The following is a 20,433-nucleotide window of genomic DNA, read 5'->3' as shown; positions in this document are numbered from 1 at the left end:
GGTTTTCCGCACCTCCGACATCCCCCAGTCCCGAGGTATTTTCGAAAAAATTTTTTTTGGCTAAAACCTTCGCTTTTGGTGAGAAACATCGGAAATTCATAGAGAAATCGCTCACCTGAGGTTTGAAATACCCAATCCAGATAGGAGTTCCTCCTTACCTGACTGGGTTTTCTAACATGCTGGCAACAAAGAAAACGAGTTCTATGGGAGGGTAACTATTTTATCTACTCATAAACGGTATTTATTTATTTACTTGGTACGAATGTATATGTAGTATGAGAGTATATTGGTTTTCAAGCAGTAATAAAGGCATTATAAGCATTGTTTCACTCACTAACTGATCATCATACCTGACCTTTTTTGCCACATTACCTGATCATTATTTCTGGCTGTTTCTTCTTCTAATGCTATGTAAACATTGTCCTCCACATTGTCATCGATTGGGGAATCACTCTGGCCCTGAATATCTTTACTAGCCAGGTCACTGGTAACAGGTGAATTGCCGAGACAATGGCGTGAGGGGGGGAGGTTATGCGGTGTAAGGCATTGTCCCTGCTTGGCATCTTGTAGAGGAATAGAGGAAGGTGTCCCGTGTATACATACGAAAAATCATGTGCGAAAATTGAAAATTGTGCAAATTAGGGACCTTGCAATTGCACGATGTACCGGTACGTCGCTGGGACTGGCAAATGCAAACCATTGCAACGTACCCATACGTCGACGGGACGGGGCGGGTTAATAATATTCAGCTCAATCCTGCATCATCCTTAAACATACTTGGTTTCATTCTCTTGGAATTTATCTTGGAAAAATCATATTAAATCTCTTGTAAAATCTTCCAAGAGATTAGGTGTGCTAAGCTGACTCCGTGCCTTCTTTACCCCTGCACAGATGTTCAGTTTTTACTTGGGTTTTATACACCTCTCTGTAGAGTACAATTCTTATGTGTGGGGAGGCTCACCACATGCAACTCTTCTCAACAAGGTGGAGTTAAAAGCTTTTCGTCTCATTAATTCTCCTCCTCTTACTAGCTTCCTACAACCTCTGTCTCTTCGCTGCACTGTTGAATCTTTATCTTTTTTCTGTCACTACCTCAATGGTCATTGCTCAGCTGAACTGTCTGCATTCATCCCTCCACCTCTACGACAGGTGCGTAGCACCCGTCTATCAACAAACTCTCATCCCTTTTCTGTCCAACTGCAAGAGTTAACCGTTACTCCCAGTCCCTCATTTATTGAAGAGGTAAACTCTGGAACTGTCCCCCTCTGTCTTTATTTCCTACTTCCTATAATCTCCAATCTCTCAAACGCAGTGTGCCCAGGCATCTCGAAATGAACGGATCTTGAATTTGGCTCCCTGTTGCATTGTTTTTGTTGTTTTCTTGGACGGAACAGTTTGCGTGATCCTGGCTTTTGGTTCCTTCTTCTTTGCATAAAAAAATCAGTAGTCTTTACCCATGCCTTGACTCACAAATTTCTAACTCTTCCTTTTTGCCTTATCAATTTACCCCCTGCCTAACTCCAGTCCCGTTCTTCATTCTTCACCTTAAGCTTCTATGCTCACCCCAACCATCACCCCTCCCCCTTATGACTCAGTAATAACTACTCCTCATCCTTCATCAGCTCGCCTCACCCATCACCCCATGCTTTACGTGGTATCAACTGTGTGCCTAACTTATCATCTCGGTCTGGTTGAGAGAACGTAATTCTCATGCCAATAGTTCTGGACCGACTTTTCAAAGTGGCCGAGTCGGATTTTCCTTCATTTACCTCTTCACCAATAAATTCAGTTAAATTATCTTGTAATGATAGGAATAAACCAATAATATGTCACTGGACTAGAGCGTTTGAAAAAACTTGTGCTCACGGATACGTTATGTCATTCCGTATTGTGGGTAATCATCTTAATGTTTATATGGAGTACGGCGTAATGAAACATTACCTACACAACAGTCATTTAAGCCGTGACATTTATGTTGCCATCTGTTTAAACTGAAACAGCACATTTATGATTTAAGTCTACTTGAGTGAGAATGACATTTGTTGCCTTCTCCATCAGTTCAATTATTATTTGGATAATCCTGCTGCTGTTATCTCGAAATATACTGTTTGATCTAGCGAGGTTAGAGATGTCCTCCACTAAACCCTTCACCGAAAGTAATTTTTGAGTTGACTAAAACCATCTCTAAGTCATAAGAGTAGGTAATTGGTGCCCCAGTAGGTGTGTCGGGACCTAGGGCGTTAGTCCAGACATATAGCAAGTGTGAACGCTTTTCTGCGTTGCTTGAAATAATTTGATAAGTCACACAGTATACTCACCTGAGGGTACCAGTACATCAGATGAGTACGATGGGTGCCCCCACCAACCACACATAGGCAAACTTATGTGGAACAACGTGTCATCAAAGTGAAGTTAAGAATGTACATAATACTAGTTTGACCCTTTTTCAACAATATTTTACTTATCTTCCCAAAGGATGGTTTTGCCTGGCGGGTCAGTACCCTTCTACTCAAAACACAGTGGATACGGCAGGGCTGGTCGCTTCATGTATGACCTGATTCTCAAGGCTAAGGAAGAAAGGAATGATGAAATACCAGTCTTGGCCATCTGCCTGGGATTCCAAATGCTTCTTTATCTGAACGCAGGAAGGATCGACCGTTTGGTGAACTGTGAAGCCTTTGACAGGGCAGATCCGCTCCAGCTTCATCCAGGTGAATTTGCCTTTGTGTATTATTTGTGAAAGATTACAATTCAGGTCATTATACTTTTAAAGAACTTATAGTGCTTAATTTCTCAGGTTTGTTACTGCAGTTTTTTTTAGTATAGTATTACAAATGATACTGACCTTATTGGTTTCCCTTTTCTTCTGAAATATTTCAGGTATTTTTAAAGCCTAAAGAAAAGTATATAGCAGCACTTTTCTTTCCAATGCATGTTCTCAAAGTGGGCTATGAATACTTCATCTTATCAATGAATGCATGTGACTTGGAATTTCTGTTACAATGGTTACGATAATATCATTTTCACTGTTTTATGATGTTTATCACTACAGTTAATTTACTTAACCCTTTCTCCGTCATAATTATCATCAGTAGCATAATCACTAAAATCGCCATCTGCATTATCTTCATCATAATATCATCATTACATTTCACTCGTGGTCAGTCATTGCTGTTACCTAACAAGTCGGTCACCAGTGACCACCACAAACAAGCCGTGGTCATGGAAGTGACCGTTTTTGTATTTGCCAAAGATGAACCATAAGTCCACTGTTTGATGATGAGTATAGAAGCACATGACCCAATAATTTCATAGAACCGATAGTGCACAACGCCCAGTACTTGGGACCGTATTCTACTAGGATTCATATAATCAGTGTTAAGAATTTATTATTTGTTTTACAACTTCTTTTGGTCGCTTATATTTCTAATATCGACATACTTTGTCGCAGTAACTCGATGATAAAACAAAAAGGGTAATATGCACAGTAAATCGCAGAGGAAATAGTGGTACGAAGTCTCTTATGTCACCTGGAATACTGCCTTGTATGTGAGAACCAAGCCCATGCCAGGTTCTTGCCAGGTTGCCACTGTCACTTGATGTGCAGGGCTAAGCCAGTCTTTTGACAGTCATCAGCATGAATGAATGCACTCTTCTTGTGATTTAAAATCTTGCCCCTGAATGCACACCACATGGATCAATTCATGTGCCGTATTCTTACCTAGTTTGTGCCCTATTCTTCATTGGCTTTTTAAGGGTACTTAAAAAAAAAAAATCCTAACATGAAGCACTGTTAAGCTGTGAATTCATCTTTTCACACATCTGTGAAAACCACTGTTATCTCTGGTGTCCAGCCTTTTAAGTTGCTTACACACAGTCTCTTATGAACTGCCACAGATCCTTGATTCAGCCACGTCTGTCAGCCATAAGCTCAGGTGGTTCATGGTGGATCCGAAGTGGCAGATGGTGACCATGTAGTGAGGCATCTAAGTGAAAATCGTTCAGATGTTGATACAAGCATGAAAGTTTGCATGTGGTTCAACTTTAGGCTGCTTATTAAACCTTATCTGCCGGGGGTTTCCCGTCATCGCCAACTCCTTATGGGGAATTTCTGGGATTTTGCAAAAAATACTCTCACTTCAAACCCTAATATCTGCCAAACTCTAATAGCTAGAGAAAAAATAAAGATACATAAGACTCATCAATCTTTCTGTTTCAAATGAAAGTATCCCGAGGTCTCTAGGTGGTCCGGTCGATGAGTAAGGATAAGATGAAGACGACTGGTTTTACACTCTTAGGTAGGCTGGTTCTGACCGTGCACCACTGGCAGTGACCTTGGACTCGCTGGCTAGCGTTGGCATCACTGACCGGAGTGTGATTGTAACACTGCCCGGGCGTCCTTGGATGGAATGTGGAAAATTCCACTCAATCCTTGATTTTCCTTACTTACCATCATAAGGATGAGTCATCACCTTGTCCATGGGATTCCCCAATGGGTTTTCTGCCTGTTTCATAGTGCCACTATGCCCCGTAGGTGTGTGGGGAAAAAATAGCTCTTTGTTTTTCTGTACTCACTTCTTGCATCAATTATAATAATTTACCTCTACTACGACGTTTATAATTGCACTTGACATCACGATTACAGGTAATAGCACTTGACAAGTAAATGCTGTGGCTGTTTCATGCAGTATGGTTGAGTATGAGGTAATTGCTTGAACTATAATTCAGACTGATTTCTACCAATCAAGGGCATCGTGAAAATCTTACAAATGTTAAACACAACTTACATATTTGTACTTCACATCACGAATACGCTTGTGTTCACATATTCAGCACAATTTTCCTGAGTATCGAGGAAAAACATTTAGTTATACCCAACAAGGGAATTTTCTTTCTGGCCCGCTCACAAGTGGTTTTCTTTCATGTAACAGGTAGATTAACTCAAGGTATTTCCAATAATTTTTTTACCAATAAGCAATAAAAAGTAATACTTGTTGCACTGCACTTGTAGAACTTATTGTAAAACACATATCATAGCACTTACTAGAAATCACTTATAATATCTAACATTTCACTTATTTATAAAAAGAAAACACACACTTGCCCATACTTGTATACTGTTTACACTTGCCCACACACCTGTTCATTAATCATGCTCAGAGTGATACTTGCAAAAATATTTAGGGCATAGGGGGACCTTGTACTCTGCACATTGGTAGGGTGGCTATTTTCGTGCTGAGGGACGGCGTTTGGTCGTGTTACTGACGTGGCACTGCCTGTATGCCTGACAATCTACTGTGGTACGGCCAATATCTACCAGCCTGTGCCGCCGGAAATACTCAGCACAGCTTAGTCTGTCCACTGTAGGTACTGTCTGCGTCCCCCACCTAGCACCTGGCACTTGTGCACTTGAATACTCTTCAAGGAGTTCGCATGCAAGCTCTATCTCAAAGTCGTAGAGAGAGAGGTTTCCTTGAATCGTATGAAACTGTTCAAGATGGCGATATCAAGAAGGTGTAAAAACGCCTTCATGTACCACCTGCAAGACATACGTATGCAATCAGCCTCACCAATTTGCACGTTCGATTTATCAACGAGCCGCAGGCTGATAATATAATCGTTGAGGGCATCTGTCGTCAACACGGGTTCCATGATCATTTAGTCTGTTTTTCCTGTTTCCTCAGACACACCATTATGTCCTGCTGACAACATGTTAACCCGTCTCTTGTCATGCCAGAGAAAGGCTAACATGTTGCCATATTTCTTGGTAAGAAGGGCTCCTTTCTCAGTATTTGTTGGAAATACAGGGAAATTCTTTCTGTTTTCCCGAACAGTTCCACAGGACCAAGTACCATGTTGAAGCAAATACTTGGTCAGTTCCGGGGAAGTGTAACAATTATCAGTGTACAGAATGTGGTGCCTGTTGAAACACCTTTCCATCAGTACTTTCACGACTGTTGCCGAGAATCCGTGAGGATCGTCACTAGGTATATCAATATCCGCTGCTGAATAAACTATCACATCAAGCACATATCCAGTTTTGCAGTCACAAAGGACAAAGAATTTCAGCCTAGAGCAGTGATGCTTGGATGGCACATACTGAATAAATGCCAATCTGCCCCTGAATAACACCAGCAACTGGTCAATTATCACTTTCAGAAACGGACGAAAAAAACTGGAAAATTACTACTTAAGCATTGTTAGAATTGATCTTATTATCCACAACGTGTTGTTCGGTGCAGGAACATAATTTCTATTGAAATGGAGAAACCTTAGGATGCCCAGGTGCCTATCACATGCCATATACTTACCAAAGACAGGTGTGCCCACGAGTTTATCTACCGACCAGTAGTCATGGAGCACATGTTTTCTTACATGCACCATCAACATGGTAAGGGCTAGCCACACAAACAACTCCCCCACTTCCACAGGTTGCCAGTTCCTGATGTGCTTGCTTTTGCTGGCAGCCCTGTCGTCACTGGACACACATAGCCTGGTGGAAATTTATTTCTTCCTACAGGTATCGCATAACTATAGTCGTGAATATCACCCTGAAAATGCTGCTAATAGTCCAGGGCCTGGGGAGAAGCTCATCTGCCTGAACACCTGCTCCTTCCTCATCAAACACTGGCACAGAGGGCTCAAACCCTGCTCCATCTTCCTAGACAAAGGTATCCACACTACCCACACCTGGTAAAGCGGGCCATTTGTCATGTGCACCATGTTTATGCAGGGGGTGAGGGGGAAGGAGAGGGAGAGGTGTGGGAGGTGGGGGAGCAAGGGGCTGATGATTCACCTGATGCGGGCCTTCCATGTGGATGATTCCTCTCCTAAAGGGCCCAGTTGTGGTGATTCCGCCCCTGCAGTACTCGGCTGAGGTGAAGGTGGACCTTCAAGGGTGAGACAACGGCGAGCATGCAGCGTGTGCGGTGGTGATATGGCTTGTCAGTGTTTATTTTGCAGATGACTGCCATCTCCATGCTCACTTGCCCAGTGTGCTGGGTCATTTACGTCCTCCTCCTTAGTGAACGCATCACTGTCAAGGGCCTTGCCTTCCTGTTGCAAGGGTTTGAAAGCCTTTTCAGGCGTCTGAGAGTGGGAAAGGTCGGAGGGCGAGAAAGTTCAATTTCCATGTGGTAACTCCTTCTCTCCTTCAAAGATGTACTCTCACTAAGTGTCCATGAGGACACAGTGTTGTCCAAGGCATGACCGATGGCACTATCACTGAGCCCTTTTCCCTGGCACTAAGGACAGTACTTTCGCGGGGTTCCATGATGCAGTTGGCCCTGCATGGGGTGGGATAGAATTGGACAACAACAATGATGAAGACATGGCTCCTCACACTACCAGTGCCGTGTACAGACTGAGCCGCGCATCCGTGGGGTATCTGTGGGGCCAACCTACCTTATGGGTGTCATAGAAAATGGTTGTGAGTTCAAGGGGTGGCGGGAAGATGCTTGCGGCTAATCCCATCAACCAGCAGCCGCTCCACACCCTGAATCGTGACAGCTGTACACTTCAGCCAGCACGTAGGGATTAAGAACTTAACGTTGGCCAAAAGAAAATCCAGTATGCCCGAAAATTTTCAAGATGGCCACCAAATTATGGTTCCATCCATCCATCCATTGCCAGACGCCATGTATCCCAAACGGGGTGGTCAAGGGCTTAGAGTTAATTGTTTTACAGGGAGAAAACAAACTTATTATTCTTTGAGGGGCCAATCCCAATGTTTTGAAACATGGAGATTCTATTTTCTCATCATCTTGGTTTGTATGATGGATTTAGTCATCATTTTTGGAAGGTTTAAGACGTTTTATGTCTCGGCCCAATATTTTCCCTGATGGTTCAGTTTTCATGGTAGGCAGGGATCTGCATGCATCATTGTGGATTTATTCAACCTTAAAATTGGCACACACAGCTACAAAGTGCTGTGCAGCTCAGGCCAAACCGATAACATTTGCATCTTCCATGGCATTCGATTTACATCTGCATTTCGTCAGCTGTTGCCAACATTTGACAGTAGATTGGAGAGTCGTCCATCACACCATCTGTACCTCGCAATGTTTTGTTCACCCCAGGTTTCTAAGATTTAGGTACTGTTGCCTCCATATAGTTGCCTGACTCCATACGCACCCTACCTGGAAGGCAGCACGTTTTGCTTGTTGAAGAAGAGCATCTTGAGTTGGTGGAATAGAGTTACATGACCATTGTTTTCTTGCAAACAAGTCCAGTCGTATCTCATTAACTTCTACAGCACTGCTGGACCTGTCATACCTGGTGACTACATGCTTCTCCAAAGTCTGCATATCAGTGTCATCAGCAGAAATCGGGATAATATGTGAAGCACGTAAAAATTATTTTTCATGTGGTTTTTTGCAAAAAGAAAAAAAAACTATTATTTCTGCTAGAGATGTACCCAAAATGGCCTAAATAGCACTATTTTTATCCAATAAAAATGTGTTGACTGACAGAAGACAGCATCTTACAAAGAAAATTTGAACAAAATTATAGTTACAAATTGCTTTTACAATCGTTCAGCAGTCTGAGCTATATATATTTTATAGTACTATATTTTATATACAAGTCTCTAGCCAGATTTTCATTTGGAGGGAAATCATTTACCAGTTCAAAAGTTAATATGTTCCTTTCCTTTCCTTTTTTTTTTTCTTTTAGTTATATGTACTTAATTTCAGTTCATGGCTTGCTGATAGTGATCAACTGATCATTTAGTAATATATAAGGCTATTGTTTTGAAATGTCAATAGATTTCAGGGGGAATCCACCCCTGTCCCCCCTGGTTGCAGGATTGGTTGTGTATCATTTGTGATTTTATTTTCCTGAATTTTTTCATGGAGACAAAGTACTGATTAAAACCACATGTTTTAGTTTTTCCATCACATATTTTGGTGAAAATACATAACACACACACACATACATAACACACACACACACACACACAATCAATCAATCAGTCATTTCCTGTGGCACCCCTCGGGATGCATAGGTCCTCGATGAACTCTGTCCACCAATAATTGTCTCGTGCCATCTCATTAAGGTCCCACCAACACTCCTCTCCTGCTTCTCTTTTCATTGTCCTCAACCAGGTTTCCCTCGGCCTACCTCGGCCTCTTCTTCCTTTAGCAGTCCACTCTGGCACATCCTGTAGTAAACTGCTTTTTTTTCTATATATGTGCCCCAGCCACTTCCAGCGAGACAGTCTCACATATTCATCAACTGGTTCCATTCTTGTAATATCCCTTACTCTTTTATTTGTAATTCTGTCTTGACACTTTACCCCAAGTATCCTTCTCAGTATTTTATTCTCACATCCTAGTGCTTTCTGATCTGTTGCAATTATTGTACTGTACCATGACCCATGCCCATAAATTAAAATTGGTCTAACCATGGACTTGTAAATTTTTACTTTAGTTTGTACGGAAAGTATATTATTATTCCAAACAGATTTCAACATTCCAACAGCTCGCCAAGCTTGTCTAACCTTCTCCTCAGTTACATTGTTTAATGATCCATTAGATGATACAATCGTTCACAGATATTTAAAATTTTCTACACTCTTCACCACATTATTCCCAATTACCCAATCCACATACACACATACAAAAAATAAAACGGCCTAAATAACAACATTTTTATTCGATCTGTGGTCATCATTGAGTGGTGGATGTTGGCTAAGATCCGAGAAGACGACTGTGGCCTGATCATACACATTCCAAGTATCCCTAGCAGACATCTTTCCTTTGCCTCGAAATGCTGACACTACATCGCAACCACTAAAAGCATGGAAGACCAGGATTTCTCTTGTTTTTCTAGTCAGAGTACAGAGCAGATCTCATGGAAGGGGATCCATTTCAGGCTTCGTCCTTGATCAAAGGCAATTCACAATTTTGCAAGACCCAGCTCTTTCAGGGATGGAAAGCACGATACTGCTATTATAATTACATGTGTCATTTGCTTTAATCATCATTGGTGTTAACAGTGACCCTTTGAGTGTACAGTGCCTCATATCCGTACTCTGTGTTCTCGACTGGTGCCCTAAATTCTTCCCACAAGAGAAGGCAGTTGAATGCTATGTGTTACTTCTTCACACTCATCTTCTCACCCCTGAATCCACCATTTTTCCTTGAGTCAGGAAGGGGATGAAGTTACCTTTAATTCTCTCCTAGCCATTGCTACAGTGGGTTTAGTGTCCCTTTTCATAAGTTTTGTAGAGTACAGTACAAGTGTATGTGCAGTACTTTTTGTAATATACATTACATCGGACGCCACAGGCAGTCACACCCTCAGAATTGACTCTCGACTGGAATGGCCTTGCCCTGGCCATGGTGGGCACTGTTAATAAGCTGGGGAAGTCACATGACATCCGGGGTAATTTAGGGCCATCGTCAGGACATGGCAACTCTTAAGTTACGTTTCCTTCCCTATCCTGTTGTCCCATACCTAAAAGGATCACCTTTCCCAATCCCAATTTCAGTCCCCCGGTAGTCTGTGACATCTCGGTAGTCTGTGACTACCGCGTCACAGAATCGTGAGAAGTCCCTGCTCTAGTAATTGTTCAGTATTTATTACAGCATTATACCAGGGAGGTATTCAACTCCTTCACACACACACACACACACACACACACACACACACACACACACAGGTAGTTCTTTAGCAGATGGATGCAACTCCAGTGTTGGTACCGGTACGGATTTTGTGAGATTACAGCATATGCCTATCTGTTTATCTATCAGTCTGTTTATCTGTCCAGTTATCTGTCTGTCTTTCTATTTATCATCATCATCATCATCATCATCATCATCATCATCATCCGGACCTCCTTTCCCACTCTAGGGCAGGGTGAGGAGTAACAATGTCCAGACAACCCAAATTTGCCCATTCCAATGGGCCACGCATCCATTCACTCATCATTCAAGCCCCCGGAATCCTGCTTTATCTGATACGACGAAAACTCACCACGCTCTGTTGCTTCACATAAACGTATCCGATAGAGTCAGTCCGGACGCTGTCACATTAAAAAGGGGTGCCAAAACCCTGGTCCTCCACTTCTCCTCACAACATTCATCCAGCCAGCACGATCTCTTGTCAGTTCCCTAACCTTACTGACTTTCAAACCTCTCTTCCTCACACATTCATCCACCATATCTCTCCACCTTCTTCTTGGCCTACCACTCTTCCTCCCTCCTTCAGATTCTCTCAGGTATACCTTTTTTACCACTCTATTGTTACCATTCGCTCTACGTGACCATACCATCTCAGTACACTCTCTTTGATTCTGGTGTCCACCGACTTCCTCACGCCACATCTTTCACGAATCACATTATTTCGTATCCTATCCACCCTCTGTATTCCACATACATTCTTCAGCAGTCCCATCTCCACTACTTTTACTCTTGACTTTTCATTTTCATGCCACACAAGTGTCTCACATCCATATATTAAAGTTGGCACTAACACTCCATGAAGCTCGATCTCTGGCACCCTCCCTGTTTACTTCCTCATCCATAAGGCAACACTCTGTTACCTTGTCCCAGGTCTTTTCTAGTTTGCCTCTTAGTCCTACCACCAGTGATCACATTTCTCACTTTCTGCACCCAATTTCCCTCTCCCATCCTCTCCACATGCCAAATCATGTCAGTCAACCCCTCCTTAACACAACACCAATACGCACCAATCCCATCATTCCTCTCAAAACTTCCATTGTAAACCTAGCCCCCCCTACTCCCAGGCCTAGCATTCGAGGACGCACTACTCCACTGCCTAATCATTGTCATCTCTGTACGTTTAACCCGTCACGTCACGAGCACTTTCGCACCTCCGACACCCCCTAGTCCCGAGCATTTTTGGATTTTTTTTTTTTTTGGCTAAAACCTCCGCTTTTGGTGAGAAACATCGAAAATTCATAGAGAAATCGCTCACCTGAGGTTTAAAATACTCGATACAGGTAAGAGTACCTCCTTACCTTACAGGGTTTTCTATCAGGCTGGCTGCAAAGAAAACGAGTTCTATGGGAGGATAACTATTCCACACCACTCATAAACGGTATTTATTTATTTATTTAGTACGAATTTATATGTACAGTAGTACGAGAGTATATTGGTTTTAAAACAGTAATATAGGCATTATAAGCATTGTTTCACTCACTAACTCATCACCATTCCTGACCTTCTTTTGCCACATTACCTGATCATCATTTCTGACTGTTTCTTCCTCTAATGCTATGTAAACGTTGTCCTCCACATTGTCATCGATTGGGGAATCACTCTGGCTCTGAATGTCTTTATTGGCCAGGTCACTGGTAACAGGTGAATTGCCAAGACAGTTGGGGGGGGAGGTTATGCAGTGTAAGGCATTGTACCTGCTTGGTATCTTGTAGAGGAATGGAGGAAGGTGTCCCGTTTATACATACGAAAAATCATTGACAAAAATTGAAAATTGTGCAAATTAGGGACTTTGCAATTGCGCAATGTCCCAGTACGTCATCGGGACTGGCAAATACAAAATGTTGCATCGTACCCATACGTCGACGGGACGGGGCGGGTTAAGCCAACAAATATCATCTTCCTTAACTGTCCAGGTCTCACTACCGTACAGCATTACTCTCCTAACACATGTTGCATAAAAAGATCCCATAGCACGGAGGGGAAGCCCCCTCTCTATCAGGAGAGGCAACAGCTTCCTGAACTTCTTCCATTCACTCCTCACTCTAGCCACAGAGCTAGCTCCATCCTAATGTACAGCACATAACATGTCTCCCAAATACTATTTAAAAAAATAAAAAAATCTTCTACATCCTCAAGAGACTCACAGACAAGGACATTTCTTTTACTCCTGAAAACCACCATATGCTGTCCCCACCATACCGCACACAGGATATCAGTATTACTTCACGATCTGCCTCTAATACCACATCTCTTTCGCAAACCACTTGTCACAAATACTGCACAGGATGGAATTTCTTTACTCGTTCTTGTGGCTCATCGCACATGATCATACTTGCACTTCTTTGACAGTACTGCCACCAGTCCTAGAGATCATCTCTTTTGTTTTAACTATTCCCTGGGAAGCCCTTGTGTCCCATACCATCTCTGCACTTCCCATATCTTTCCTCTACTTCCCATTCATTCTCGGGAATCAACACCAAATCATTAACGTACATCTCCGACTGGAGTCCATTTCTGAAGTCACGTGAGAGTACTTTAAGCAACATGGTAAACAAAAAGGGGCTCAAGACTGACTCCTGATGCACACCATCGTTCATGGAAAACCCATCACTCAAATTTTCGTTCACTCTCACCTGGGGGCAAGCACCCACATACATAGCTATAATCTTTCTAACCAGCCTCTCCTCGATCACAAATTTTCTCATTGCCCACTTCACCACCTCCTTATGGTCTCTATCAAAGGCCTTCTCCAAATTAACGAAACCAAAGTGCAGATATATTTTCCTTCTTATATATATTTCTTGAACCTGTCGAACAGCGAACATGGCATCATTGGTCCCTTTGCCTGGCATAGACCCAAATTGCATCTCATCAGTATTCACAAGTTCTCTAATCATACTTTCTAAAATTCTCCATTACCCTCATTGTCTGATCCCAAAGATTAATGCCTCTAGAATTCCTCTCTCGAGAGCATCCCCTTCCCACTGTACTCATTTACAAGCAGTGAAACGCCATTGTCGGCGAGATACGAGCGAGGCCATTTAAAAAAGAAAGCATTGAAAGTCTACTTTACACCCTAGGATGCCTTGAGTATATTGATGGCTATCAAACTACCAAGTTTCATGCCGTTGCGACAAGCTCTCTGGCTTGTGACCCTCTTTTGAAGGTTTTCGACATGATGCACATGGCGTGTGTCAAGTGCCACGTGAACTGCCGGGGTGTGATGAAACCTGTCAAAACAAATCTTAAAGAATGGGGCTATCATATGGTGCAACCACACAGAGATCGGCACTGTCGTTGCTGAGACATAAGCTTCTAAAAAGAATTAAGGTCGGGCCGGGTCGGGCCAGGCCAGGATTGGCCGCTCATATATGAGAAAATGCCACTACTTGACGAGAGACTCGTTAGGGCATGGCCCTCTCTCGTAACCACACTCTTCGGCCTCTCATATTTATGAGATCAGTAACTAACCCGATGCCTATATCTCCTGAGTCCTTTAGCATTTCAGCAGTCAACCCCGACACACCTTCCGCCTTCCCCATCTGCATCCTGACTATTGACATGCTTACTGTAGTAGTGTCAATTAAGTCCAAAGACCAAACACTGAATCTCCTGGCTCCAAACCTACCCTGTACCAGTCAAACTCCTGATTCAGCAACCGGTTATAATGCTCTCTCCAGTCATCTTTTAATATCCTCACAGTTCACCACTACATTTCTTTCTTCATTCTTCACACGCTACTCACTTATGATATCCCTGTTTTCCCTCTTCATTTTATTTGCCACCTTAAATATCGTATTCTTCCTTTCAACGCTACCTATTATAGGTTATCGAGTAAAAATTTGGGGGACTAAGATTTTCCCCTATATACCTCTTTCCTAGTCCTACACGTGGCAGCCAAGTATTCATCTTTGTTACCATCCCTTTTCCATTCCCGGGAAAAGCCTTCTTTTCTCCTTAACTGCAAATTTAATGTCCTCATCCCACCACAATGTTACCTTATGTATTGGAAGGGCTCCTTGTCCATCCACACACTGAATTGGTAAATCTGAAAAGGTTGTTCTTGAGAGCTCTGTGCTGTTTATTAACACATCTGTCAACAGCTCCCCGTTCAGCCACCATTCTACTCATCTCGATATAGAAGGCATCCCTTGCTGCTTGGTTTTTCAACTTCCATATTTTCCTTCTAGGTGCAAACGTCTTCTTCACCACCCGCATCTTAGTCAAAATTTCAAATAGCAGTAACTTGTGTTGCTACGCACACTCTTAGCTCTCAATAACTTTATCATCCCACACCAACATCCAGTCAGCCATTTTGACCAGGAATAGTCAGTCTGGTTACTATTTCCCCAGACTCGAATGTAATCAACCTACGCTCTCTTCTTCCTGAAATGCGTGTTGCAACAATCATGTTCATTGTCTTCCATATATATATATATATATATATATATATATATATATATATATATATGGATAAGTAGAAAGACAGACACAGAGATAGATAGATAGATAGATACACACACACACACACACACACACACACACACACACACACACACACACACACACACACACACACACAAGTGCGCGCGCTTACAACGATCTTCGTCACTTACAGCGTATTTAATGATATTTTAAGTTCGGCAGAAATTCCAGAGTCATGGAAGACTGCGAATGCAGTACCTATTTATTTTTAGAGGGTGATTATTCAGTTGCGTCGAAGTATCGTTCAATAAGTCTTACATCAATGGCAGGAAAAACGCTGGCCTATTTTAGCAAATATAATTAGAGAACACGTACAAAGTCTTCTTCTCATAAAGGAAAGTCAGCACAGACTCATATACGGACGATCTTGCCTCACAAACTTGTCCTTCTTTGCGGATGTATGTGAGGCGGTAGATAGCGATAAAGCATATGCCATGATTTATCTGGACTTTAGTAAAGCTTTTGATAGGGTTCGACACGAAATAATGGTTAGGAAGGTTCGAGCACACAGTACAGACGGGTGATAATTATTTTAAAATAGATGGAAACCTGGCCGAAAATACGAAGGCACAGAGTTAATAAATGGCACTGAGTCGGGTTGGGGATTAATAAGTAGTGGTGTACCACTGGGATCAGTACTTGACCGTAAGTGACCTTGAAACGTCAAACTCAAGGTCACGGGTATTCATTCAGGGGGCTAAAACACGAAACTCGTGGAATATATATTACTGTTAACAAGATATAGGAAGTTCTTTTGGGCTTTCATTTGGCAGCATGACCTTTGACCTTGAGTGACATTGAAAGTTCAAAAACATGATTACGGATTTTCAGAGAGCGTAACTTGAAAACATTTGCTCCATTACCTTTGACTTTAACTGTGCACTGGCATTAAAAGGCAGAAACGAGTCAGTATTTAATAGTAATAAAATAACTGTTGTCAGACGAGGTTTGTTGTGCCTAGCACCACTTGTTTTTTATTATTATTACCATTTTATCTATCTATCTATCTATATACCTAGGCTGCTTCCCCCAAGGAAAGGGAGGTAGCCGAGACAGGACGTCTCACTCTCAATTTACTCATCCATTCAAACACATTCATTTGCATCTTAGCCCCAAAGGGGAGAACGGACAGATCCTCACCGCACCACACCGCACAAGGGTCAACTGGGCAATGCAATCAGTGACATCCGCAGCAGGGCCCGACAGCAGAACTGGTTTACCCCTGCCACATCATAACAGACCCATCCCCTTACCCGCACCTGACCTGACTAGCTGATCAGACCAAATGCAGGAGAATATCCCCTCAGGGCTGCGTCATCACTTATTCATTCACAATTTCTCTCCATTTATTTCTGTCACGCACAGCCACTCTTCCTTGCTCAACAGACATCCCTCTCGCATCCAGCGCTCTCTTCACACTGTCCATCCATCCTATTCGTGGTCTTCCTCTCAGCCTTACACCTCTCACATCAGATCTAGTTATCTTTTTCACCAATCGCTCATTATCCATTCTCTCCATATGTCCAAACCATTGCAACACCCTCTGCTCAACTCTACCAGCCATCTCCCGAACAACTCCAGTTCTCCTTCGCACTTCATCATTTCGCACCCGATCCATATGCGTCACTCCACACATACTCCTCAGACATCTCATCTCCATTACATTCAAACTTTTCCTCTCTGCTACACCCATATTCCATGTTTCAGCCCCATATAATGCAGTCGGTACCACAACACCCTCATACAGCCTTCTCTTTACATCCATTCTAAGCGAACGACATTTAAACACTTTTTTCATTCCTCCCAGCACCTTTCCTACTTCATTTATTCTAAACTTCACTTCTGCATCTATTCTTCCATCCACAGCAACATGTGACCCTAGATATTTAAAACAATCTACCTCCTCAAGCAACTCACCATTCAAAACTATATTCATCCCCCTACCATCTATCAACCTCGTACACTTCATCACTTTACTCTTATTCTCATTTACTTTCAATTACCATTTTATACTGACACTAAATGGCAGAAACAAATCAGCATTTAACAGCAACAACATAACTGCCATCAGGCGAAGTTTGTTGTGCCTGGCACCACTTATCATTTGCTGGGTATTATATAGATAGATAGATAGATAGATAGATAGATATAGATAGATAGATAGATGATCTATACACTGTATATATAAATGACCTAGACTTAGGAATCACTAGCAGTATCATCAGATTTGCTGATGACACAAAATTAGGGTGTTGTCATCAGGTCAGCTGACGATGGTGTTAACCTACAAAAGGGCCTTGCTGTATTACACTGCAGGAAACACTGAAACATGTAAAGTTATCGTGGCAAGACCATCGGAGATGGACAACTTGAATAATAAAGAATTAATAATTCAGAATGCGAGAGAGATCTTGGAGTTATGGTTGGTAAAGACCTCAGTCCATGGCAACAATGTGTTAATATGAGAATTAAAGCTACTGTATTAGGATCCTCGGATTGATTTCGTGATGCTTGAGTAACAGAAAAGTAATACTGCAGCAACATCTAGCACTGGTAAGGTCACATTTTGACTATGCAGTGCAGTTTTGGTGTCCTTATTATAAAATGTATATAAATTCATTAGAAGCTACATAGAAGAATGACAAAAATGATACATAATGTTCGGAACCTTTCGTATGAAGACTTTGTCCGCAGACGTCATTTCATGGCCTTGGTTATAAGTCACGATGACTCAAACAGGAAATGAATCAAGGTATGGCAATAATGCATTGCTTCGGAGTGAGAATGAAACGCCATACCAACGCCAAAAATACAAGGATACGAACACACATTCGTAAAATACAACCATTGTGAATTTTTGAGTATCCAGCCCCTGGGGGAGGTAACCACGTAAACACAAGCCCGTGGACCCCGTCATCATCGTCATCATCAGCGATGACGATGACGGGGATGACGACCTATTCCTGGAGAGTGACCCTGAATAAAAGTTACCGTGTGCTATGTTGTTTAGTTCATTTGTACACCTATCAAAATATATCCACATTCTGTCTCCGGCTACTGCAATGCATGCCTCTTTATTACATGCATTATACCATGTATCATTGCATCAATGGCCGTAGGTTTCATGTAAATGCCTTGTAGTTACATTATTACTGACTTTTCTTGACAATTCATATTCAGGTAACCTTATTAAACAGGTGTGTCCTTACTCCGCTGAATTATATATTCCACTGTGACGATAACAGGCAACATATCATGTGTGCAAAGAAAGGCTATCATGTTACTTATATATGACACGTTTCGTCACTTACACATTTGTAATGTTGGAAGTGTACTTCAATCAGGGGATATAGGGAGTTGTACAATGTACACCTAAAGTGGATGGTATTTCTATATATGATGATAACATTGCAATAATTCACATCCCTGCGTTAAAAATGGATAACTTCCTTATAGGCCTATACGAAAATACCAGGCTTATTTTTCAGATATAGGCAACATTTTCTGTCTACCAAAGCAGACACCCACCCTTTCCAATATTTCACCTATACGATGATTAGGGGACGGTTTCTGTATGGACAACGTCAAAGTGACATCACGATATGAGTGAGGGGCCGGAGCATTTCCCCGCTAGCCTCGCTCCAGCAATGGGTAGAACAGTCGCCTCGCATGCTTATTTTCCTCTTATATATGCCTTAAGTCTCCATATTTGGTAATAAACCATACTGACGCCAGTTAGGCCGGGGTCTGAAACGTACTCTAGTAACATCACCGAAATCCAACGCGTTGATAAAAACTTATTGCCGAAAAACACTGTTCCACTGCCTCTGGAATCAATAGTAGAAGTAATGGTTTCAAACTAGATAAATTCCACATTAGTAAGGGATAGGTAGAAAGTGGTTTGGCAGTCTAATAGTAGATGATTGGAATAAACTGCCAAGTGATAAAGTTGCTGCCCCTTCTATTGATAGTAGCAAGCATATGCTAGATATGCATATGACAAGTTAGGATTGAATGTAGAAAAAAAATAACTGATATTAATTCATGAATTTTCCATTTCAGGTTTCACTACAATAGTCTCTTTTCTCCCTAAGCTCCTTGCTATATAATATCCATGCCAGTTTTTCAACACTGCGTTCTGTTCTTTCCGAAAGTTTCCTGCCGGTTTCTACTGGAGGGTTTGGTGGGGGGGCGGGAGCCATCATTGCTATCCCTGTCTTATTCTTGTAATTTAGTCTTACATGAGCTGCTTAGCATGCGCCAACCAGCCTACTGCAGTTATCCTCTCCTTATGTTCTGTTCACACACACACACACACACACACACACACACACACACACACACACACACACACACACTTACGGCATTATGTGCCACGTTCTCTTCAAACCAAGGCCATGGCACATACGTCTGGAAACGGAGTTTCTCTTGGATGATAATCTCCAGCTCACCCTGAGAGGAAAAGTGAAGACCGAAGAATGACTCTGTGCTGAGCTACTTAGGGAGGCAAGAAATAGCAAAAGAGACTAAAAATAACGTATTTCAGTGGAGACACATGCAGGCAGCCAAGCAACTAAAAGACATGGATAATAAATCATTATCTGCTCTGCTGATAAAGAGGCCAGCTTCGTTCTTCTCCCCACAAACGAATATCTTAAGACGATTGACGTCATCCTAAACAACGAAATTAAATTCATTCGCATCACAAGAAGGCTGACAGAGACTATTAAAACAATCTATCTATCTATCTATATACCTAGGCTGCTTCCTCCAAGGAAAGGGAGGTAGCCGAGATAGGACGACACACTCCCCATTTACTCATCCATTCAAACACATTCATTCGCATCTTAGCCCCAAAGGGAGAAGGGACAGATCCTCACCGCACCACACTGCACAAGGGTCAACTGCGCCGTGCAATCAGTGACATTGCAGCAGGGCCCGACAGCAGAGCTGGTTTACCCCTGTCACATCATAATAGATCCATCCCCTTACCCGCACCTGACCTGACTAGCTGATCAGACCCAATGCGGGAGAATATCTCCTCAGGGCTGCATCATCATTTATTCATTCACAATTTCTCTCCATTTATTTCTGTCACGCAAGTCAACGCAATAAGAGAATCCACCAACGCCAAGTACGGATGTACTGAGTTTCCAAAACTCATAGGTGATAATGGCCTGGGTTGCTGTAATGATGATGCGAAGACACAAGCTAGGAAACCCACTGAGACCTATAATTAGCCAAGTACCCATGCCAATGTACA

The 20,433-nt window shown here is 42.3% G+C and overlaps 1 protein-coding gene across 1 annotated transcript in view; it reads left to right on the top strand.

Moving 5' to 3' along the window:
* The window catches only part of LOC145394427 (gamma-glutamyl hydrolase A-like), a 235,196-nt gene that overhangs the window by 138,103 nt on the left and 76,660 nt on the right, over positions 1-20,433 (top strand). The window contains exon 4 of the mRNA XM_080268293.1: positions 2,476-2,711. Within this exon, the coding sequence (XP_080124419.1) occupies positions 2,476-2,711 (236 nt within the window). The remainder of the gene's footprint in view (positions 1-2,475; positions 2,712-20,433) is intronic.

This window comes from Coenobita brevimanus, chromosome 27 (genome assembly GCF_032717465.1).
Source record: "Coenobita brevimanus isolate Jiangsu-jjx chromosome 27, ASM3271746v2, whole genome shotgun sequence".
NCBI lineage: Eukaryota > Metazoa > Arthropoda > Malacostraca > Decapoda > Coenobitidae > Coenobita > Coenobita brevimanus.
Note: the sequence above shows the minus strand (reverse complement) of the source record. Positions and strands in the feature narration are given on the sequence as shown.